The sequence below is a fragment of the Pseudochaenichthys georgianus genome, chromosome 7, assembly GCF_902827115.2.
Source record: "Pseudochaenichthys georgianus chromosome 7, fPseGeo1.2, whole genome shotgun sequence".
NCBI lineage: Eukaryota > Metazoa > Chordata > Actinopteri > Perciformes > Channichthyidae > Pseudochaenichthys > Pseudochaenichthys georgianus.
This window is the reverse complement of record NC_047509.1, coordinates 42,742,612-42,768,178: the sequence shown is the minus strand read 5'-3', so window position 1 is coordinate 42,768,178 and position 25,567 is coordinate 42,742,612. Positions and strand designations below refer to the sequence as shown.

At 44.2% G+C, this 25,567-nt stretch overlaps 1 protein-coding gene across 1 annotated transcript; it reads left to right on the top strand.

Annotated features, from left to right (window-relative positions):
- Positions 1-632: 632 nt before the first annotated feature.
- On the top strand, positions 633-24,129 carry has3 (hyaluronan synthase 3). The gene is made up of 5 exons (XM_034087918.2): positions 633-734; positions 20,245-20,338; positions 20,426-20,976; positions 21,769-21,870; positions 23,200-24,129. The coding sequence occupies exons 2-5, from the start codon at positions 20,245-20,247 to the stop codon at positions 24,127-24,129; spliced, it is 1,677 nt and encodes a 558-aa protein (XP_033943809.1). The 5' UTR covers positions 633-734.
- The last annotated feature ends 1,438 nt before the right edge of the window (positions 24,130-25,567 follow it).

Sequence of the window (25,567 nt, the reverse complement as noted above, 5' to 3'; positions counted from 1 at the left end):
GACAGAGGGGAGCTGTGGAGGAGAGGCTCAGCAGTGCTGATCAGCCAGCCGGCAGGACGTGTGAGAGGGGTGAAGGATCCGGCTCTGCTGCAAACAGAGGACACAGAGACGACTTACTGCAGAGCAGCAGGGGGGGGGGGGGGGGGGGGCTGGAGGGGGGCTGGGGATGATTTGTTGCAGGGGGCAAGGAAGAAATCGGACGAAGCCAGGATCGGTGTCCCCATTTTGGCCCGGGTTCTTCACCTTCAGCTTCACCATCACTTTGGCCCCGTGCTCGTGATGGAAATCTGGAGAGCAGAGACTCCACCAGCTGTAGCCCCCACCTGTCAGACAGACGCAGGAACACACCAGCATCAGCTGCTGCTGGAGCACCTCTGATCACATCTCAGCTGGGGGGCTCCATGCCCGGGGACAGTCCAGGGAGATAGAAGGAGGAGGAGGAGGAGGAGGAGGAGGAGGAGGAGGAGGAGGAGGAGGAGGAGGAGCAGGCGGCGAGGGGCCGGCTCAGGGAGGTGGTGGAGCGTGGAGGTTTAAGCTGCATGTTGTATTTTTGGATGTGGGATCTCCTGAATTAAGCAAGCAAGCTGGAATAAAGATGTAGTGTGAGCGAGTGGAAGGAGGGGTGAGGAACAAGGAGAGCGCTGTGCTGAGGAGAGTAGAGGGCTGGACGTCCCGGCTCAACGGACGGAGATCTGGGGGGAGACCAAAGACCGAGGGTCCACTGGATCAGGAAGGTAAGGGTTTTAATAATATGCTTTCTGAGAGACTTTGTTCATAAGATGTTAATTCCCCCACAAAGAAAGAAAGATAGGACATATCTGTCTTTTGGTGGTCCTCACTTCTGTAAAGGGTGAGTGCAAATGGCTTTAGGATTAGGAACTTCTTCTTCTTGGTCGAATGCACTTATTGTAAGTCGCTTTGGATAAAAGCGTCAGCTAAATGCAATATAATGTAATAATGTAACTTATAAAATGATCCAGAAGAGGTTTGGAAGTGATACTTGAGGTTTGGCAGGTCGTGTAAAGGTTCAGGAAAGGAGAATCAAATACTCAAAAGTGAGATCCATTATGATGAAAGTGAATGGAACGTTTTATAAAAATTGAAATGAGCAAAATTAAGTTTAGTAGGAAATTGAAGCACAAAGACTTGAGTGTGTTCTTGTTTGTGGGGTTGATGTGTGTGTGTGTGTGTGTGTGTGTGTGTGTGTGTGTGTGTGTGTGTGTGTGTGTGTGTGTGTGTGTGTGTGTGTGTGTGTGTGTGTGTGTGTGTGTGTGTGTGTGTGTGTGTGTGCACGTGTAAATGAGCAAATAAATGTGAGGCAACTTGAACAGAACTAAAGACATTCTGGAACTGAACTGCTGCTCGTTTCTGCTTACATTTTCCCCTGGAAGGTGTAAAAGGACTCAGTTATGGGTTAAGTGAGTATATATGTATGTAAATGATATGCGGTGTTGGTGTGTGTGTGCTGCCTCCTGGCATGCTGCTTTCCCCTCGGAAAGGCAGACAGTGACTGTTAGGAAACAGGAACACTCAGAGCGCCTGTTTGACGGCTTTTGGATTTTCCATGGCATCAGTACTGGACCTGCCTGCTCTGGTTAACTTTCACACAAAGCTGCTGGGACTTCAGGTGTGGTCTATAAAGTACCCCACAGTCTGATCCAGACAAACAGAAGAATAGGTGATAATATTCAATTGATGGGTATCATAATATGAGGCATTAAAGCAAAGACTAGCATTAGTTATTTTTGAAGGAACAAAGATATTCATCCTTCTACAGTGGTAAGGATGTATTCACACTCACTGATTTGAACACTCAAAGTGTCAGGAAACACAATCCTCTCTCTTTTCCTCCATACCCAAATCTCTAAAAACGGGGCTGCAACGGATCTGATACAGACTGATCCAGATTTGAATAATTTTCTAGGTAGCTAACTTGATCCAGCCACTCCTGGTCCTTTCATCAGACGGGAAGCGAAAGAACGAGCAAGACCCATTGCTGGTATGATAACAACCTGGTACTAAGCACACAGGCATCTTGTTAAAGTTATCTTATCTTAGCCAGCGCTGATCTTAGCGATCTCTTAGTGGAGGAAAACAATTGTGAAATCACTTACGCGACTCTGGGATTTGTAGTCTTTCTAGTTGCGTATTTTTCAGTCTTATATTTCAACAGTTTTAAGACAAACTGTGACTTTTTTTACATGGAAATTATTTGTTAAGATTGACAAACATCATAAGTAGTTATAATGATACTGTTTCAATCACATTAGTATGCATGAACAAGTGACCGGTGCCACGCCCCCAATTATGCAAATGAGCTACGTCCGTCTCCCATTGGTCAATGAGCTAAGTCCCGCCTCCCATGTCCCGCCTCCCATGTCCCGCCTCCCATGTCCCGCCTCCCATGTCCCGCCTCCCATTCTTTGATGTGTGTTATCAGGTAGGTGTGAAATGCCCCCCTGTGTAGTGCCTTTGTTGTTTAGTTCTTTGATGTGTTGATTAGGGCAGTCTCTTTGAAGTTATGTTGTCTGGCCCCTGTCCCCTCACACCCCTTTGTAGTCTAGTCCTTTGATGTGTGTTATAACAGGTAGGTGTGAAAAGCCCCCCTGTGTAGTGCCTTTTGTTGTCTAATTCTTTGATGTGTTGATTAAGGCAGACTCTTTGAAGTTATGTTGTCTGGCCCCTGCCCCTCAGAGCCCTTTGTTGTCTAATCTAATTAGCCTTTGATGTTTGCCCTTTGATGTGAGGTGCTATAACAGGCAGGTGTGATTTCACACTGGTGAAAGCCTTTGATGTTAATCTAGGTGTCTCTTTGAAGTTATGCGTGAGACTGTCTACCCGCCCCCTCCCAGCCTCCCCCCTTTTCTCCACCCCTTCCTTATGGCTATGACGCCAGCAGATAGTGGGGGTGGAATTAGATGAAGATAGAAATACACTCAAACTAAATTAAAAAAAGACAGTCATTTCCACTTACCAAGTCACCATTCAAAAAAGAAAAATGGCAAGAGACGCCTCGAATTGGGTTTAATCAGCCTGTGACAACTTACCGTCACCCGTCCGGAGCGCCAGTCAAGAAACGAATGCAGCAGCAGTGCGGGGGTTCAGAGTACAGCCGAAAGATCTGTGCACAAACTTATCTTGCGCCCTCTTTTTTGGTCATGTGAGCGTTCATGTGTGTTGGAGGAGGGGCTCTGTAAGGAAGTCTGAAGGAAGTGGCAGATTCTCCCCCGGTTTGAATGCAAAAGACTCTCCAAAATGACATACCCCTACCCTTAAGAACAATTAACACACACACACGCACGCGCACACGCACACACACACACACACACACACACACACACACACACACACACACACACACACACACACACACACACACACACACACACACACACACACACACACACACACACACACACGTTGGAGTTGCCCCTTGATGTGAGGATTTGAGATAAGCATGGGATGTTAATCTATATGTTAATTAAGACACTCACTAAGACACCTAAAAAACGTTATTGCTCTCTCTAGATTTGATTCAGGGTTTGTTTGAAATGATTTGTACTGGCTAAGGATGTTTCTTTTAAAGTTTTTTGTGAAACTGTTAACTACAAGGAAGTATCTGTTTGCAAAGAGGGTATTCATATTCATTTAAAATATCTTATTTAGGTTTTAATAGTGATATCTAAGGATGTTCTCTTTAGTTGTAGGATTGTGAACTAATGTATAATTACTTTTATTTAACTATAAGAAAGTCTCTCTGAAGAGGGGGAATAATAAAACAATTTAAAAAACATGATCTTTGTCTTTTTTATAATTACTTTACACCACTTTAAGGAAACCCAATATGAAGCTGTGTGCGGTTGTATGGGTGTAATATTAGATGTAGGCAACAAAGAGAAGTTTTCTTTTAAAAATGTGTTTCTGCTCCATTCACTCCATGGCGGCTCCAGTAGGGCTGATCAGAACAAAAGAAAAGCTGTAAACACTAAAATACTGAATCAACAGTCTGAGGGTAAATTAAATTAGTCATTTACAAAAACATACAAGGCTTTTTTCTGTCTACTGGAGATCAATGCAGGCTCAGAGTCTCACTCTGTGAGGGGCAAAATATGCGGATAATATTAGAATTTTGCTGTACCCATAAAGAATGTGTTTCTGCTCCATTTCACTCCATGAAGCCTCCAGCCTCCAGCTTGTACATGTCCCGCCCTCCTCACCAGAACATTTAAAAGTAAGGGGATGGAAATAGATGAAAATAAATACGCTCAAACTAGATAACAGGCCAGTCATTTCCACTCATCAAGTCACCTTTCAAAAAAAAAGAAAAATGGCCAAGAGAAGCATAGATATGGGTTTAATCAGCGAGACGCCTGTGACAACGTACAGCCATCAGTCCGGAGCGCCAATCAAGAAACGAATGCAATATCTGTGCCGGATTCAGACGCCTCCAGCCGAAGAACTTCATGAAGAATGGACTCTGAAAAATGGCGATGTTTGGGGTTATGTATTCAACTATATGGGGAATGAATGGGCATTTCTACAATCTGAAGAATGGAGAAACGTATGGACCCCGCAGTGTTAAAGCGACACTGACCTCAACAGATTGGGCTGTGTTAACTCTGGTGTCTTCCAGAGATCTCCACGCAACCACTGTATCGGAAGAAGTAGTGCATCAAGAAACCATAGTGGAACCATCGGTGTACAAGATATTTGTAAAGAAAAGCAAAGAAACACAGACAGCATGCGAGATCAAAGAAGAATTTTCACCGCCGCCCCTCAATGTGGAGGAAGAAGGAATTATTTCCCCGCTGCCAGAAGTGAGAAGAGTCCTGACAAGCACCGTCTGGGAAACTAAAAGCGGACCATCGGGGCGATGGTATTACCGTGCAAGCCATTTGGAAACGCTGGGGAAGGATCCCTCTGATGATTTTGTTTTGGAATATTTTAACTCTACATGCGGGGTTTTTCAGACATCTGTGCGGGTGCCTCTGACTGCTTGGCTGAAAATGATTGATGGAAAAGCTACAAAGCTTAAATAATTTTTTAAACAGAGTCAGACATCGATGGACATTATACTGGTGAAAAAGAATCTCACCTTTACAGAGGACTCCGCCTCCCACTCAGCATAACAAGTCACACCCTCCTCACCAGATCATTTTAAACTAAGGACCCCTCAAAGAAAAACATTGTGTATTCTACCTATGTAAAAAGAGTGTCGGGGTTTTCTTACGAAAATGTGTTATCTCTGTATCAAGATGATGTGTTTAAAAATGAATTTTGTGAAAAATACCAACTGTGTGAGAGACGTCATAAAGACACTCATTTTAACCACAGTGTTTGTTCTCTACAAATGTTTTAAGATTGTTACAAAATGTCAAAAATAAAAATAAAAGGTATGGAGACAAAATTAATTCAGGTGACTGGCTTTATTAGGAAAACAAACATATAATACAAAGGGGTTAGGGGTTAAATGTAACCATCGTGGACTTAATAGTCTAACAAAATACTTTATCTGATTACATTTGTTCTTTTTTAAGAGCACTTTTTGAAATTATTTATTTATTATTTCAGTGGAACAATCCAGTTTTTGTTAACATCAACGCTTTCTTCTCTTTTTTCTTGTGTTACTAAGATACTTTTAGACACACTTTGGTGTATGCAACACTTGTTCAGATAAACAAGGTTTTTTCTTTTCTGATAAACTTACATATTTTAGTTATTTTCTGTTACCAAGATACTTTAAGATACACCTTGATGTACGCAACACTTAACAAAGGGTATAATATGAAGTACTTGGTAAGGAAGGGGTTTTTCTTTAAGGGGTGCAAAACTTTAGAAGAGGGTAACATATTCATTAATTTGTATTGAATTGAGTTTTATTTTTTTATTTTCAACATACTATTTGTACACAATGACTTTTCCATATTTCTGACATACTATACTTTTTTGACTTTTTTTCTGTAGAATCTTGACAAAACTATTACTTGTTCTTAAATTATGACCTATTGCTGGAGATGAGATGAAAAAGCTACAACGCTTAAAGAACTTTTTTCTAAAAACTCTCAATTCTATAATTGACTCCCCCATTCAACGCAATAAGCCCCACCCTCCACTCAGCAAATCATCTAAAACGAAGGACCTCGCTAAGACGACCGTTGTAAACTAGCCATGGAGCAGAGAAAAGCCAAGACTCCCCCCGCGAGTTTCAGCCAGGAACAGACTCCGGGGCCACCATCAACACCACCATGGGGGAAACCCGAATCTTGCAGTACTACTGCTGCTGATGCTACTCCTCGGGTCAAGAAGTCTCGGTTTAGGGACACAGTGAAATCGGAATTGTTTCATATTCTGGAGAGGGTGCTGTATCGGTACAGCAGGGCCGTATTCACCATATACATTGGGGGGGGGACCTCCCCCCCAATATTCAGATACACTCAAAATGTCCCCCCCAATAAATAGTAAAAAAAAAAAAGTTTTGATTTTTAGATTTTTTAATTTAAATAAAATTGCTATTCTATGACTTCTTTATTTTGGTTACTTGTATACTTGAAAATCTATATTTTCTGTTATTGTGAGCTTCACCAAAATGATATTTCTTTTCATATGTAAATTGGTTCCTTATTTTGTACCCGCGGGTGTATTTCGCTGTTGCAGTCCTGAGTCCACCTTCAGTTAGCTTGATGCTCCAAGCAGGTCAGTCATGTTTTAATTTGCCCTCCATCAGTTCTGGTATCTTTTCTAGTTAGCCCTAAAGTAATCTATATTATTTTATTTCGTAATGGTAATGTTAACGAACCCTCCGGTTTAGCTTGTGTAAGTAACTTGTAGTTCTGATGTTAAAACCGAACTTTTCAGGAATAGTAGCTAACTAGCTGTGGGCTAGCTGGTTTCAGTTGTTAGCCTCCCTAGAGGAGGTTAGGTCCCCCACCCGCCCAACTCTCCACCTATCAGGGGAATGTGGGGTTGGGCCACCGACGGCCATTACCGCTCGAAAGCGCTGGAGACGCTGTAGTACATATGCCAGGCCTGTAAGTGGCGCTGTAGTCTGCCACAAAAGCAGCGAAGAAGACTTCCTGTGCATGGTTGCCCTTCTGTTTATTCTCCGCTGTGGCTCTTTTTCTCCCTCCCCGAGGCAAGCGTTTGCTCCTGCTGCTGTTATTCATTGCAATCCCTCCCTCGCTGTAATTCTCTCCGGTAGTCCACCAGCAGATGACAAACACCCTACACCTCTCCGCCTCTTCCAAGGGACGAGGGGACCGTGCGGCAGAGGTGGGAGTAAGTCCTACATGTGCAAGTCATGAGCAAGTCTCAAGTCTTGACCTGCAAGTATCAAGCAAGTCCCAAGTCACTGTGGTGAGAGTCAAGCAAGTCAAGTTAAGTCATTGCTCCGGTCAAGTCAAGTCATACAACATTCTGATGAATAAGCCCAGTTTCCGCATTTAAATCAGTTAAAAGACAATGGTTATGAAAATGGATTCAACCCACACTATGATCTTCATTACATACACAGTTAATCATTTGAAATCTAATTTAGACCAATGACAATCATATTAGATTCATATTAACCCTAGAACTGCAGACAATATAGCTAGGACTACCATGAATACCAAGTCAAAGTCAAGTCAAGTCTTTTATCAATGTTAGTCAAGCAAGTCTCAAGTCCAAAAACATGCGACTCGAGTCGGACTCGAGTCAAGTCATGTGACTCGAGTCCCCACCTCTGCCGTGCGGCAGAGTTTCAGTCAGATATTTTTTTGCCGGTCAACATGTCCGTTAAAGTTGAAATCTTCAGCCCCATGCAAAAACAGAGCTGGAAAGAGCAAATAGAGCAAATAGAGCTAAATGAGGCATGGCTAAAATGCAGGATCTGTTTGGTATTTTGAAAAAAAAACTATATTTATGTACTTTATATAGGTATGGCCCTACAATATATTGTTCAAATATAGCATGATATGTCCCCTTTAATGACTTTGACTTTGTGCCACTGTTACTCTGTGTTTTTGTAAGCCAGAGAGGAACATGTCAGTACATTCAAAGTAAAGGAAACATTTTTATCGTGTTTCCTCAGAAGCCCCATCAACGGGGCCAAGAGATGGTCTTATTGAATACACTCCGAATTTAAACATAACCACAACCACCCAGTGTTGTTGGAGCTGGACCTTTGCTGGGTGTCTTGTCTTCTCCGTCCAATTCCTGTGTGCCTCTTTACTGTAATTGTCCAAAAAAAGAAAAAAAATTGTCCAAAAAATGTAAAGGATTCTCATGACTTATAACAGCTTATTTCAAAGACACCGTCATCACTGTACACACATCTCTTCAGCTGAGAGCATTTGATCAGATCAGCAACACAGAGCCATCTAGTGGCAACATCTTCAGGAGAGTTTTCCTCATGACTAGCACAAGTGAATGCAGAGAAACTGAACATGTAGAGCGTGTCTTCTCAGTCTGTTCACCTTCAGAACTGGCTTCCCTCTGGTGTATACGTCCATAGAGAAATTAAACATGTATACATTAAAAGTTAGTACTTTATTACCTTCATAAAGACAGGTTCATAAGATTCATGTGTGAGAAGACTTTATATTAAAACAAACTAGTCTTGAATCTCAGGGAAATGTATAAAAGATGGCATATACTATATGTTCCACCAGAATGAAAAAGACTGAATGAGCTGTAGCAACAACCTGATGAACCCTTCACTGAGGGTTAGCCAAATAGAGGGAGTGGGGTGGGTCTGAGGGAAGCCTGCGCTCAGAGTCTACAGCAGCCCTATTTCCTGACACTTCTCACTCCTACTCTTGCTCCATCCTGACATATCTCCCCATTCCCCTCACTTCCTCCTTCTCCCTCCCTGTGTAAAGCCCCTGTCCTGAAGCCAAACCGTCCCTCTGCCACACCCCCGACTCCTCACCTGGACCCCCAGCCCATTGCGTCAGAGGGCCTGTATGCAGGGTTTCTTCCATGTAACTCCTGGGATAGAAATGGGAATACTATTACTTGAACCTGGGACTTTTCTTTACATTTGATTTACATCTATTATCCTCTTTATAATGATCTTAATTTGGATTTGTAATGATCTGCACCCCAATCTGGATCTGGACATAGACGTGTATATGTGGTGGGAGAATTTGACCAGCATCACTTCAGAATCATTTTGGATATGTGCGGGGGATACAGAGTGACAGCTCAGCTTTTTTATATCACCAGTTCTGCGAGGACCTAATAAGTCAGATGCCATTTGACCACGTTTACCCAGGGAGATTGAGTTCCTACCGAAGATCCTAAGGTGATTCGCTAAGTTATTTTTGCCTTTGATCTTTCAAAGTTTCATTAATTAAATTAGATTAGAAGTACTTGCCCCTTGATGGTGACGTTACTTCTGCTGCACTGTGACAGAAAGAGATACTGGAAGCTCTTGGATCTACCGCTCATTGAAATATGCTTCCTTGGGCTGTTGAGAGAAAAGGAATTCAGACATCTTATAAATGAGATGAGATATAAGATGTCTGAATTCCCCCCCACAAACACACACTGTCCTAATGACTAATACCATACTGTATGGTGGCTGTGGCCCATCACACTGTCCATGTTCCTGTCTGCTTGTTATCTGGCCCCCGGACATGAAGGCATGCTGCCTGAGATCATACCTCAAGCAGAAGCTCAAAGCATATGAAATACTATATATATGTACAATTTAAGTACAATACAAACTACAATATCAATATAATACATCTAAATACAAAACAATTTACAATATAATAATATTGAACACAATATTTCCATGTTTGAGCTACACAAAGAAACTGCACACATTAGTTAAAAACTTGGCAAACAAAAACAACATTTTAATTTAATGATTTGTATTTCAGGAAATTGCACTGAACATTCTGAACATGCAGGTTTATGTTCTGTTTGTATGTGATGGATTTGTGGTCAGCATTTGATCTGACGTTCTTCTCCAGAATAATTATGCAACAATTAACATGAACAACAATGGCGATAGAAGCAGAACTCTGAGTCAGCAGGTTACATGCGAACAGAGAGGACTACATTCCACTGTCAGAACCGGCGTGTCACATTTCTCTGGATCTCTGTTCAGAACGTAGATCTGTGAAGAACATGTGATCAGTGCCAGGATGTACATGAACCCCAGAGGAGGAAAACTGTGTGTGTGCCAGCGTCTCAGAGCTGAATGTAACTCCATTAATATCAGGCTGCCTGAGGGGGGGCGGGGGGGCGGGTGGGCGGGGGGGAGGGGGTGTGCGCTGCAGGAGGTACTTTCATGAATGAAAGGGCAGAATTGTTCCTCCACAGTTTTGACCAAGCTTTGGCCAAACCCTGACTGGCCTTTAATTAGAACTATTAACCCAGAGAGAGGGAGAGAGGGAGAGAGGGAGAGAGGGAGAGAGGGAGAGAGGGAGAGAGGGAGAGAGGGAGAGAGGGAGCGCCAGAGGGCCTGATGGGGGGGGGGGGGGGGGAGAGGGGAGAACAGATGGGCAGGTGTTGTTCAACCCTCAAGTTCTTTCACCTAAAGATTGCAGTTCAAAGATCCCTGTCCTCTTCAAACGGCTCTGGGCTGTAATTGCTGCATGCAGAGGTGTAAAGTAACTAAGTAGATTTACTCAAGTACTGTACTTTGAATTGCCGTGTGCTGAAAGGTACTATTCTGAGATACTTGTACTTTACTTCAGTATTTAAATTTGCTACTTTGTACTTCTACACTCTAAAAACAAATGCCTTGGCTCAACAAAGAAAATCAACGCAACAGTTTGCATCGATGTTTATTGAGTCAAGACAACTTCTAATGAAATAGTCTTAAAGTAAAGCCCTGGACAGGCTCCAGTATGTGCAGAACTCGGCTGCCAGGGTGCTCACTCACACCAAGCCCTGGCAGCACATCCCCCCCACCCTGATCCACCTCCACTGGCTCCCATGAGCACCGTATCACCTATAAACTCCTTCTTCTGACTTACAAATCCCTCCGTGCCCTCGCCCCCCAATACCTGTCTGACCTTCTCCGCTACCACACTCCATCCCGGAAGCTAAGATCATCTGGACCGGATCTCCTCTCCACCCCCCGCACCAGGTTGCGGACTTTTGGTGACAGAGCCTTCAGTGTGGCACCCCCCACCCTCTGGAACTCTCTCCCCCCGAAATCCGCAGCGCCTCAACCCTGGACATTTTCAAAAAAGCCCTCAAAACGCACCTTTTCAACGAGGCTTTCCCCACTGTATAGTTAGTTTAATAGGTTTATTTTTCCACTACTTCCCCCCCCCACCCCCTTAACCTGTCTGCCTTTTTTTTTTTCTACTCCCCCCCCCCCCTACCCGACTTGTAAAGCGACCTTGGGTTTCCTGAAAGGCGCTATAAAAATATTATATATTATTATTATTATTATTATTATTATTATTATTATTAAAGCAACAAAGTTATTTGAGTTAGGGGAGAAGGCTTTTCCTCTACAATCAGAGGTGTTTTTAATTACCACTTACTTCATAATTGGAGCATAAACACAAGTTTTAAAGTTGATTACTCAAAAGATTAAGTTGTTCCGACTTCTTTTACCACATGATTTAAAAGTGATTTTAAGTTGTATGTACTTAATTACCATCATTGTGAACACACGTTCTTAAGTTGACAACCATTTATAAATTAAGTTGCTCCAAATATATTGTATTCAATAGTTTCTTTTCTTAGCTTTTTCATGTTTTTGCCGTTAAAGAAAGAAATTAATTGATTACAGAACAAAAATATTAGGAAATTCACTTTTTATTTTGATCTGCAGTTGTTTATTTCAACACCTGATGTTTCAATCAGGAGAGAATTCATTTAGTTTGAACATGTATTGACACATGCCACACAGTATGATAAGGTGCATGTACACCTGAAGTCACAGCTGACTGCAGGAGAGAGGAGAACCATTGTATAGTTTGGCTGCAGCTCGCTGATTGGCTGCTGGAGAATGAGGTGAAATGTAATAGGTTAAAGAGAACGCCTGTGCAGCTGCGGAGTGAATGTATGTACACCCAGTCTTCCTGAAAGAACTTGCGCTGAGCTTCATTTACATTTTGAAAAAAAAGATAAATAACATATATTTAAATTGCCACACAAATAATAAATAAACACATTACATTACATTGCATTTAGCTGACGCTTTTATCCAAAGCGACTTACAATAAGTGCGTTCGACCAGGAAGACACAACCTTGAAGAAAACAGAATCATAAAGTACATCAGGTTTCATAGAGCCAAGTATTTCAAGTGCTACTCAACTGGCTTTAGATAAGCCAGTCCTTTATTAGTATATAAGTGCTCTGTTAGCAGTTCTTTGTTAGTAATTCTATCGCTCGAAGTGGAGTCGAAAGAGATGAGTTTTCAGTCTCCCCGGAAGGTGTGTAAGCTTTCTGCCGTCCTGATGTCAATGGGGAGCTCATTCCACCATTTAGGAGCCAGGATAGCAAACCCACGTGTTTCTGCTGATGGGAACTTGGGTCCCCCTCGCAGCGAGGGTGCAGCGAGTCGTTTGGCTGATGCAGAGCGGAGTGCACGTGCTGGGGTGTACAGTTTAACCATGTCCTGGATGTAGGAGGGGCCAGATCCATTCACATTCACATACTTTACTATACTTTACATTGCATTTAGCTGACGCTTTTATCCAAAGCGACTTACAATAAGTACATTCGAACAAGGAAGACACAACCTTGAAGAAAACAGAATCATATAAGTACATCAGGTTTCATAGAGCCAATCAGTTCAAGTGCTACTCAACTGGCTTTAGATAAGCCAGTCCTTTATTAGTATATAAGTGCTCTGTTAGCAGTTCTTTGTTAGTCATTCTATCGCTCTAAGTGGAGTCGAAAGAGATGAGTTTTCAGTCTGCGCCGGAAGGTGTGTAAGCTTTCTGCCGTCCTGATGTCAATGGGAGCTCATTCCACCATTTTGGAGCCAGGATAGCAAACCCACATGTTTCTGCTGATGGGAACTTGGGTCCCCCTCGCAGCGAGGGTGCAGCGAGCCGTTTTGTCGATGGAGAGCAGAGTGCACGTGCTGGAGTGTACGGTTTAACCATGTCCTGGATGTAGGAAGGGCCAGATCCATTCGCAGCATGGTACGCAAGTACCAGTGTCTTGAAGTGGATTCTAGCAGTTACCGGAAGCCAGTGGAGGGAGCGGAGGAGCGGCGTGGTGTGGGAACATTTAGGAAGGTTGAAGACCAGACGAGCCGCTGCATTCTGGATGAGCTGCAGAGGTCGGATGGCACATGCAGGTAGACCAGCCAGGAGGGAGTTGCAGTAGTCTAGGCGTGAGATGACGAGAGCCTGGACCAGAACCTGCGTCGCTTTCTGGGTCAGCTGGGGACGCATCCTCCTGATGTTGTAGAGCGTGTATCTGCAGCAGCGGGTTGTAGCAGCGATATTTGCAGTGAAGGACAGGTTGTTATCTAGGGTCACACCCAGATTCCTTGCAGTCTGAGTCGGGGAAACAACAGAGGTGCCGATGTTGATTGTCAGGTCAAGAGTGGGACAATCTTTTCCCGGAAGGAAAAGCACTTCAGTTTTGTCAAGGTTGAGCTTGAGGTGGTGAGCGGACATCCACTGAGAGATGTCAGCTAAACAAGCAGAGATGCGTGCGACGACCTGGGTCTCTGAGCGGGGAAAGGGCAGAATTAATTGGGTGTCGTCAGCGTAGCAGTGGTATGAAAAACCATGCGGGCTAATGACAGATCCGAGCGAGTTAGTGTACAGGGAGAAGAGGAGGGGACCAAGAACAGAGCCCTGAGGGACCCCTGTAGTTAATTGACAAGGGTCGGACTCGGACCCTCTCCAAGTTACCCTGTAGGTGCGGTCTTTGAGGTATGAGGTGAGGAGGGAAAGTGCAGAGCCTGAAACTCTTGGAGAGTGCGAAGGAGGATCTGATGGTTCACCGTGTCGAATGCAGCAGACAGGTCCAACAGGATGATGACAGAGGAGAGGGAGGCTGCTTTAGCAGTGTGCAGTTCCTCAGTGACAGCAAGGAGGGCAGTTTCTGTGGAGTGAGCTGCCTTGAAACCAGACTGGTGCGGATCCAGAAGGTTGTTCTGATGGAGATAACAGGAGAGTTGTTTAAAGACAGCGCATTCAAGTGTTTTAGACAGGAACGGGAGGAGAGAGACAGGCCTGTAGTTTATAACATCAGACGGGTTGAGAGTGGGTTTCTTTAGGAGAGGGTTTACTCTTGCCTCCTTGAGACTGTTTGGAAAGTGACCAGAAGTTAGAGAAGTGTTGATGAAATGGGTGAGAAACGGTAGAATATCAGGAGCGATAGTCTGAAGGAGGTTTGAAGGGATAGGGTCCAGAGGACAGGTGGTAGGGCGGGCAGAGGTAATGAGGGTAAGAACCTCACTTGGCGAGAGAGGGGAAAAAGTAGTTAGTGTGCCGGTTGACCGTCGGTCAGGTGATCCAGCGGTGAGGAGAGGTGAGTCAGAAAAAGACGAGCGAATATCGTCAACCTTTTTTTCAAAGTAGTTAACAAAGTCGCTTGACAGAAGTGAGGAGGGGGAAGGGGCTTTGGGAGGGTCCAAGAGGGTGGAGAAGATGGAAAATAGTTTTTTGGGATTGGAATAGGAAGATTGGATCTTATCTTGAAAGAAAGTGCTTCTTACCTGATAGATCGAAGCAGAGAAAGAGGAGAGGAGAGCCTGATAGGTTAGGAGGTCGTCACGGTGTTCAGATTTCCACCGTTTCCGCTCTGCTGCCCGAAGGACGGTTCTATTAGCACGCAGTGCGTCATTTAGCCAGGGAGCAGGAGGGGACTGACGAGCCTGCCGAGATGTGAGAGGACAGAGAGAGTCCAGAGAGGATGAGAGAGTAGAGACGTGGGACGGGTGGCGCAGTGGTCTGTGCATCCGATCATCAGATCAAGGGGGAGTGCTGGGGAACTCCAGTTCGAAACCCGCTCCTGCCGCCACTGCGTCAGGCCGTTGTGTCCTTGGGCAAGACACTTCACCCGGATTTGCTCCTGTGGGTATTGTCCACAGTACATGTATAATACTAATGTATACTTGTAAAAGCGCCTCGATGACTTCGAGGCGTGAAGATGGACGGTGTGGCGCTGTGCAATGATCATCAGATCAAGGGGTGAAACCCGCCGTCTGTAAAGCCGGTGTGTCCTTGGGCAAGACACTTCACCTGTGGGTATTGTCCACAGTGACCATTGCATATACAAAATATGTGTAATGTGTATATGTAAAGTGCTTTGAGCATCTGGAAAAGCGCTATAATAAATATAAGGAATTATTATTATTATTAATTAGAGAGGAGAGTTTCTGCAGCAGAGTTTGGAGGCAGGAATCAGAGGGAGGGCTGAGAGCACCGAGGAGGCAAAGGTAGAGGGGGAGAGGGAACGGAGGTTACGGCGGACAGGTGCAGGATGAGAAGAGATTAGTTTGTTATGTTTGGAAAGGGGTAGAGAGAATGAAATGAAGAAGTGATCGGAGGTGTGGAGCGGGTTTACAGAGAGGTTAGAAGTAGAGCAGTTCCTTGAGAATATGAGATCGAGGACATTGCCAGCTTTATGAGTTGGTGGGGACGGAGACAGTGAGAAAGCAAAGGCGGTTAACAGAGATGTTAGTTCGTCTATCTTCCCCATCTGGAGGTTGAAGTCTCCGAGAAGTACAGCGGGAGGGCCAGATTCAGGGATGTGTGAGAGGAGATGATCTAATTCCTCCAAGAAGTCCCCCAAGGCTCCTGGTGGACGGTAGAGAACAACAATGGTTAATTGTATAGGATGGGTTACTGTGACGGCATGGAATTCAAAGGTGGAAGGAGTGAAGTTAGGTAGCTTGAAGAGGGAAAAGCTCCATTTGGGAGAGAGCAGGAGACCAGTGCCCCCTCCTCTGCCAGTGGGTCTGGGTGTATGGGAGAAGGAATATGCTGTGGAGAGAGCTGCTGGGGTGGATGTGTTGGATGGAGTAATCCAGGTCTCAGTGAGAGCAAGGAAATCCAGGGACTGCAGGGAGGCGGAGCCAGAGATGAAGTCAGCCTTAGGAACAGCTGACTGGCAGTTCCACAGGCCACCTGAAACTAGAAGTTGGATCTCAGTGGAGCACGTGGGATAGACGAGAGCAGGCCGGTTATAGCGATTAGGAGATACACGGGGCCAGTGATAATTGCGAGAAGACACATGAACAGGAATGGAGAAAATACACATGATTATAGCAGGAGGGGCTAGAAAGCTAAACAAATTAAAAATAAAACACCAGCGATACTTAGCTCAATCAGAGTAGGATTGGCCTCCTCTTTGCCACCCTCGTGACTCCCGCAGGACTCTAATGTCTTTGTCAGTCTTCGGCTGTCTGACGAACCATATTACCATGGGACATGGGGACACAGCAAATACATGCTGCCATCACATCGAGGTTAGAGGCCTTTGCAGATTTAAAACCAGTGCCAAAAATGTAAAATCTGTAAAGTTTTTGTGAAACTACAGAAACAAACTCTCAATGGCCACCAGTCTGCAGATCTCACATCCATTTGACACAAGATGTAACAAAGATGTTTGCACTGCCGACAGTCATTATTTCAAACAGTATGAACGCATTTAACGCAGAATGCTTGCTCATTTGTTTCCCTGGACCACGATGGCTGCATCGTGTGGTCAGATCCTGGGAGGACCGGTCTCTGATGAAGGCGATATTCATGTCCTTTTGAAGCACATTCAATAATAGGTTAGCGCATCAGAGATAATGAATTAGGTAATTGCATACTTTTTAAACTCTTAGCTAATTCAGAGCCATTATTACCAGCTGCTAAAGCAACGCTGGTATTGTGTTCACCTATTGAGTCTGCATGTGTGTGTCGTCATGGCAATGTGGTCCTGAAGACACACAGAGGTGCTTTTGAGTACTTTGCCTATGTTTAAAAGCATGTGGACAGATTTGGTAGATAACTTTTAGTGTATCTTCTCATCTTGTTTGCAGGTTCCATACAATACTTGAACTGGAGCAGAAGAGCAGAAGCCACTTTTCAAATGTTACACAATCCTTTTCCCACGCCATCGCTGTCAACACCTATCCACGCTGAACGCTGCTAAGATATTATTGATTGGGGTGTGGCCAAAAGTGCAATATGCTTCAGAATGTAGCTGACAGAGAGCAGTGCTTTTTTCTATGTGTTTACACTCTGCCCGTGGATTTGATTTGATTTCAAGATTTGTAATTACGTCGCTAAACTCCTTGAAAAGGTCCTCTTCCTTTTCTCCGAGGTACACGACAAGGCAGCGGATGGCTAGTTCTCTGCGTACTTCAATTGTATTGTGCTATTTTTGAAAAAGAGAAATGACCAAAATGAATATATTCTGAATGGGAGACTGCCAACAACTTGCATTTCAATGACAACTCTAAATAAGGATCCTACCTCAAGAAGCATCCTTGATCAGCTTCACGAGATTCATTTTCAATCAAAAGCGATATCACAATAGTAACCAAAGTATTTGTACTCTCACAGTAGCCTCTATACTTTGTATCCTCTCACAGAACTATTCACAGTTCAAAGGCTGCTAGTTTTGGTCAAACAGCAGTTTGCCATACAGTGCAACTACAAGGCTATCTGTGTATTTCAATGACACAAGACGACACTCACCTTAAAATGTCCTTTGTGTATTTCTATTTGTCTTAACTGTGGGAACTTGTCCAGGCATGTTAAGTGGGAGTGGACTTGAAATCCTTCACTCACGGTGTAGAACAATTAAGTTATCAAGCCAAGTGCATTACTTACTACAACTTGAATTTAGTTTGAAGTCACTTAACGCAGAAATCAGAGTTCAAATGACCCACAATATTAAGTTGATGTAATTACCAACATTATTACGTCAACACAACTTATAAATTAATGTTTGCAACTTAAAATGTTTATCTAAATCAATTAACTCACATTTTTATCTTGCAACCATGCATTTAATGAAGTGGAGGTGAAAGGTTGCCTGAATTCGTTTTTTAGAGTGTACTGAACCAAGATGCAGCTGTGAATGGTGTACTTATACTCCACTACATGTATTAATACCTTTAGTTACTTCACAGATGTGGATGAATGATGTGAAATCTGACCAAGTGTTGAATCAGACTTTAGTTCCACCTGGAGTAAATCCACCAGCTACCCTGCAGTCTACAAAGTACTTCAGACTAGCTGCACCTCCACCAGCTACCCTGCAGTCTACAAAGTACTTCAGACTAGCTGCACCTCCACCAGCTACCCTGCAGTCTACAAAGTACTTCAGACTAGCTGCACCTCCACCAGCTACCCTGCAGTCTACAAAGTACTTCAGACTAGCTGCACCTTCACCAGCTACCCTGCAGTCTACAAAGTACTTCAGACTAGCTGCACCTTCACCAGCTTTGAGAACACTTTCATGATCAATCATTATAAAACACATCATATATATTATTCTGAAATGGACCAATCTGCACAACGACTACTTTTACTGTCGCTACTTTCACTATATTTTGATGAGAATACTTTTCTACAACTAACATTTTGATTGCAGGACTTTTACTGTAACATTCCTCCTCTCTGGTACTTCTACGTTGACTTAAGTACAAGAGTGCTTTTCCCGCCTCTGGTTGCATAGTTGATTTTGTTTTATTACACTTAAATCATACAAAGGAAAATCCAAAATCTGCACTGTACATTTTTTGTAACATCTTAACTAAAGGAAAGAAGAATTTTGAATGTGGCTTTATCCAATATTCAGATTTCAGATTAGTACATATTAAATGAGATAACTGGATATTTACACGAACCATTTCAAACAACTTCGATACGAAAAGGTAATTAAATGAATTGAGTCTGGGGAAAAGTAATGGTGATATATATAATCCCCCTCAGGAGTTTAACTCTTAAAGTGCAGTAGTACTATTCTTTCTTCCTGGTGACTGTTTGCCCCATCAGTAGTACCAGTAGCAATAGTTCTAGTTGAAGTATAACTATATCACCAGGAGTATACTCACATAGTACATAGTCGTATGCAGTAGCAGTTGGACTGAAAGGCTTCAGAACTATTACTGGAGCAGCAGAAGTAAAATCATATTTTTAAATAGTATTTACTTACAGTGTACCTGTACATGTACACATATGTATCAGGGACCAATATGTACATTTAGGGAAGACAGGGGTAACTCTTTGCAAACTTAAAAATGTATAGGTATTTTTTAACTATTTAGTCAAGTTTGACTATTACTTAGCAACAAACTGGACGGCTGGGTGAAGATGGATGAACACGTTTGGTACATTATTAATCAGCTATTATTCACTGGACCAGGACACTTGAAGTACCAGCATGTGTGTTGTTGTTGTTGTTGTTGTTGTTGTTGTTGTTGTTTAAGGTTTGGGTACTGACAGAGCGTACATATGAGTTTTTCTTTGCATTAACACTAACAAGTAACTTCTTCTGTTGGTAAGAGTTGTAAGAAGTAGTCCCTGTAATAGAAGGAGTGGAATAGTAAGAATAGCACTGGAGCTGTAATGACTGCACACTGGGCTTCTGCCACCATGTTTCCATGATGTCACTGACTGCAGCCGGCCAATGAAAGGTTCCACAGAACACACAGGAAACAGGAAATGACACTTAGGTCAACAAATGAGTTCCAAGCTCTCTCTGTCAGAGCCTTCAGTGAGACTCTGAGTCTCAGCTCACAGCAGACCTGTTGCTCACGCTGTCATGCACTTAAAGCATGCTCACTTCAAAGCACACAGAGAAAACACATTCAATAGGTGAGGTTGTTTTAATCGCTGCTGTGATCCAAACAGTGTCCACAGGCCCACTTGTCTTGGTCTCCTTCCCGCCGGGCTCGTGTTCTCCTCCTTCCCTTCTCCCTCTCTCACTGTATTCCCACCTCATCTTCACTCCACACACCTGCACATGTGTCCTCACATGACACGATGCTAACCTTCACATCTGTGGTGGCCCCCCACCTCCTCAACCAGGGTTGGAGTTCTGTGGGAGCCAATGGGAGCTGAGCTCCCATAAGGAGAGTCTGAGCTCCTCTGAGAGCAGTGAACTCATACATCTGTGGGGGGGGGTCGCTATTTCATTACAACAACCACTATGTGAATCACAAATAATGCATGTGTCAATGTAATGCGTGTTATTTATACTGTGTGTGTGTGTGTGTGTGTGTGTGTGTGTGTGTGTGTGTGTGTGTGCGCGTGCGTGCACACGTTAGTTTGAAAGACCCCATACAGCTCAGATTGTAACTCGACCTCTCCTCTCCCCAGATGCCCTCTCGCTGCAGGAATGCGCTGAACATCGTGACCACCACCCTCTTTGCGGCGGTGGTCCTCTTCACCATCCTGCTGGCCTATGTCACAGGTGAGGGACAGTACAGAGACACATGTCCGTGAGGATCACAACAAAGGATGCTCATGCATCCTAACTTGTCTTTGCTTTGTATTTCAGGCTACCAGTTCATCCACACTGAGCAGCACCACCTCTCTTTCGGCCTCTATGGTGCCTTCCTCTCCCTCCACCTCTTCCTCCAGAGCCTCTTTGCTTTCCTCGAGCACCGGCAGATGAGGACCCCTGCCCGGCCGCAGCACCTGCGTCGCTCCGTTGCCCTCTGCATCGCTGCCTTCCAGGAGGACCCGGACTACTTGAGGAAGTGCCTGCGCAGCATCCGCCGGATCTCCTTCCCTGGCCTGAAGGTGGTGCTCGTGGTGGACGGGAACCGGCCAGAAGACCGCTACATGATTGACATTTTCCAGGAGGTGATGGGTGGGGCTGACCAAGCTGGCAGTATGGTGTGGAAGGGAAACTACCACAGTGATGGGGGAGGAGGGGGAGGAGTGGGAGATGGAGGAAGGAGCACGGTGCACATGGAGGAGGCTGCACGGGTGGCCCGGCTGGTCAGAGGCTGCCGGTACTCCTGCATCATGCAGGAGTGGGGGGGCAAAAGAGAGGTGATGTACACAGCCTTTAAAGCACTGGGGGACAGTGTGGACTATGTGCAGGTAAGGGCCACACACAGAAAACCTATGCATGCATCAAAGGATAAAAGGATTGGCCCGTCATGTGATCGATGTGGACCCTTCGCCACATCGATTGCAGAATAAAAATGTGCTCATGTTTATTGTTGGTATTTACATCGGCCTTGCTTCCTAGCTGCTGTAAACAGATGTCACCATTCCTCTGAATACATTTAGACTTAAACCTGGACATTATTTGCAAAATCTAAGCAGTGTGTTTGAAGCAGAACTGTTATTGTAGAAACACTGCAGTGTGCTTAAACAGAACCATAAGGTGCATGTGATTCTTTCGTGTCCTTATATTGCCTTTCTGTTGTCTTGAGTCTCCAGAGACACAAATAACCTTAAACTCCATGTTAAGGCGATTAACAATCTTAAATCAAAGAGGAAGAAGAACTATATTTGAAACTTCTGTGACTCACCTTAAACCCGTTTATAATACAACAGCAACCCAAGACAACTACAAACATTTGACTTATTGTCTTTACCTATATGCCCTCCAATCCAAATGAACAACGCAGCCAGCTGCTGCATGTCCTCTGTGCCCTGGCTTCGGGTCAAAGGTCACGTCCACAGCTGACCCAGTTCCTTGTGGTTAGAATGACCCAGCTGGGATCTCTGTCAGCAGCCTCTCATTTCACTCATGATTGTGAGCATAAATACCACTCAGTGCTCTGAAACACCTGCAGCCTTCATGTGACCAAAGGATGCATATGTTTAGGTCTGTGTGGTTCTCAGAGTGACTGCACCCTCTGTATTTGTTGTATCCTGTGTCAGGTGTCTGACTCGGACACCGTTCTGGACCCAGCATGTACCATTGAAATGCTGAAGATCCTTGAGGACGATCCAATGGTGGGAGGAGTTGGTGGAGACGTACAGGTACCTTCCAATTGTAAACATATACAAATGCAAAAGTATATTTAAGCCCCAGGATGTTTAGTCTACAAGTCAACTTAGACCCTCTAAAGCAGTGGTCGCCAACCAGTCGCGAGTGTGGTGCGGGTAGATCGCGGACCGTTAAAAAAAAAAGTAACAAAAGAAAGAAAAAGAAAAGAAAAATAATAATGTTTGAAAAATACGTTTTTAGATGTAAACCTATCATCCACCACCCCGTTAGAAGGTGCCACTTGATTGACGTATATTTGAGACACCTCAATAATATAATACATTAACCGTGCTTTACGTGAACCTCATCATGACACAAGAGAGGACGGCAGGACTGCAATTTCCCGTGTTCAGTGAATGCAACAGAGGCAAGTCACCAGACCAATCAGAGAGTTGCATGGAAATACACGTGTGCTTGTGTCATTCAAGCTTGGCTCTGTGTGTGTGTGGCAATAGCGCATTTAGTGTGATAGAGAGGGAGAGAGGGAGAGAGGGAGAGAGAGGGACCGGTGCTAGCGGGGACCGTCATGTTAGCATCTGGTTAGCTAGCTGCACTAACGGACATAAGGAGCTGTTTCCACAACAAGCTGGAGGAGGGTCCTCCCCTGTCAGACTGAGGGGCTCAGGTGAGCTAAAGGACTCTCTGAGTGTTTAGAACGGTTTTGTCACAAATTATTCAAAAAGATTATTTCCGCGGCACACCTTCATATGATCATTATAGTTATACAATCAATAAGAGAATACATGAAAAACAGGTATGAAATACTATATGGCAGTATAAGAATACAGTTTGAAAGGGGAGTGATTTGTAAAATATCCATAAAGAAAAAGAAAATCTGTTTACAGTTCTGTGTCATATGGGTGTTGAGAGATGTATCCATAGATCTCTTCATGTTGCTCTCAAAGTGCACCAGATTGATGCTTTCAACTTCAATATTTAAAAAAAATCTTCCCGGGGGAGCATCCCCCCGGACCCCCCTAGAGGAGGTAAAGTCCTCCTCCCACTCATAAAAAATAGCACTTTACCCCTGCCTATATGCCGTGAGCTGGTTATGGAGCCTTCAGTAATTCAGATGCAATTAGTCTATATAAAAGGCCTCAAATTGGAAGCACTGTCTGGGCCGTCTTTGTCACTCAATTCTGCAATAGGTAGATCTCACCTTTCACCTAGGCCGAGGTCGGTGATCTTGGGCTTAAAAAGGTTGGTGACCACTGCTCTAAAGGTATGTGTGAAGGCTCCTTACAGCATGGCATGAATGTACAATTATTTTTCCTCGATAAACTTGTTCTGACTGATTTCTCTCCGCTTTTTCCATCCTCCAGATCCTAAACAAGTATGACTCGTGGATCTCATTCCTCAGTAGCGTGCGCTACTGGATGGCCTTCAACATCGAGCGGGCCTGCCAGTCCTACTTTGGCTGCGTCCAGTGTATCAGCGGCCCTCTGGGGATGTATAGGAACTCTTTGCTCCAGCGCTTCCTGGAGCCCTGGTACCATCAGACCTTCCTGGGCTCCAAGTGCAGCTTCGGGGACGACCGCCACCTCACCAATCGGGTTCTCAGCCTCGGCTACAAGACTAAATTTACTGCGCGATCGCAGTGCCAGACTGAGACTCCAACCCAGTATCTGCGTTGGCTTAACCAGCAGACTCGATGGAGCAAGTCTTACTTCCGTGAGTGGCTCTATAACGCCCTGTGGTTCCACAAGCACAGCCTCTGGATGACCTATGAGTCTGTGGTCACCGGCTTCTTCCCTTTTTTCCTGGTTGCCACAGTCATCCATCTCTTCTACCGCGGAAGGCTGTGGAACATTCTGCTCTTTCTATTGACGGTCCAGCTGGTTGGGATGGTGAAGGCCACCTACGCCTGTTTCCTTCGTGGCAACCTGGTCATGATCTTCATGTCACTCTACTCTCTACTCTACATGTCCAGCTTGCTTCCTGCCAAAATATTTGCTCTGCTCACCATCAATAAGGCTGGATGGGGCACTTCAGGCCGCAGGAAGATCGTAGTCAACTTCATCGGCGCTGTGCCTGTCACAGTGTGGGCTCTTGTACTGCTCGGAGGTGTGATGTATACAATCTACTGTGAAACCCAGGATCCGTTTAGTGAGACAGAAAAGGTCTTGTTGATAGCGGGGACGATACTCTACGCCTGCTACTGGGTCATTCTGCTGGTGCTCTACCTGGCCATCGTAGCCAAGCGATGTAACAAGAGGGAGGAGCAGTACCACCTGCCATACGCTGAGGCATAAACATGCTAAACACATACACAGAGTTGTACTGCAGTATGACTGTAGCAATGTGAACTGCTCCAGAGGTGAGCTGTGAAGCACACTTACATCTTTATGACGAGTGCTAAGAGGTGTGAATCTGAAATCTAAGCAGCAGGAATCCACCCCAGCTGGATGAGACTCAGACCCTCAATGGTGCTTCAAATTGAAAAACCAAACCAAACAGAACTGATGTTGTTCAAAGAAGTAATAATGCCATGCTCAGAAGAAAATACGGTATTTCATGGGTACTGGTTAGCTGTAACTGTGACAGAAGGGTGCAGAAAAGTGTTTTTAATGAATATATAGCAGCACACGGGACGCAATGAGACTTAAGAGATATACTGGTCTTACTTGCTGGTGTTTCAGTTATTCATGTCATGATGAAAGTGATGAGCTGTTATGAAATGTGAAGGAGCTGAACCTCAAGAACAAACAATGATAAGTAACACAGCAAAGCAATTCTCTCGAGGCCCAGCACTTCTATTACAAACAAAGAGGACCTCAGTCTGATAAGTGTTCGGACTGAACACAAAGCAAATGTGTGTTACCAATACCTACAAAGTAAAGAAGGGATTATACATGACGGATGAACATGTGCTCTGTGTCAACTTGAAATAGAAATATGAAATGAAGAACCCTAACAAGACAGGAGAATGCAGAGAGGCTGGAGTAAGTCATTCCTCAGAGGAAACACACACAGCCTTCCACACAATGTGTGCATGAAGGCCAGCTACAGCTGGAGTCTATTCATGTGGTATATTCATTGTTTGTGAACACTGGACACGGACGGTTTGTAGTTTATCAAAAGCCATGGGAACATCTGGCCCCTTCTCACCATAAAGATAGTATTTTTGCAAGTGAATCTTTGTTCAATACTCATCATATGCTATTTTGTACTTTAGATGTGTTGCTTTCTGTAATCCTTCTCCTCCATACTGGCCATGAGGTGATGTCTTTTAAAATATGAATCTTTTTCAATCCTATTCTCAGCAGCAAAAGTAATGCTTTACAGTACTTGTTGGATTTTTCCTTTTTTTCACCCGGCCTGTCAAACATGCCTTTACCACCATCCTGGCCTCCAGCAGTGACAGCCTCCACCTGTATTACCCCTTTCCACCGCAAATCAGTCACCCAGTCACTCTGAGATGTTTTATATGGTCACTTTTATATATTTGTAAAGGTGCCAAATGAGCCAAATATTTTACTACAGGAACCTGTTCTCTTAACTTTATATATGTTTAGATGTAATCTTTGTTTATTCATTCCATCAACAATTTAAAGACCGAAGACCAACGAGATTTCTCCTGAAGTGACTCGACAGCTTTGCTCTTAATCTGTTTATTGCTTCCAACATTACAAAATTGGAGATGATTTCAGATCATATTCGGTGAAATGTAGCCTGTGTTTCAAAAGCGAA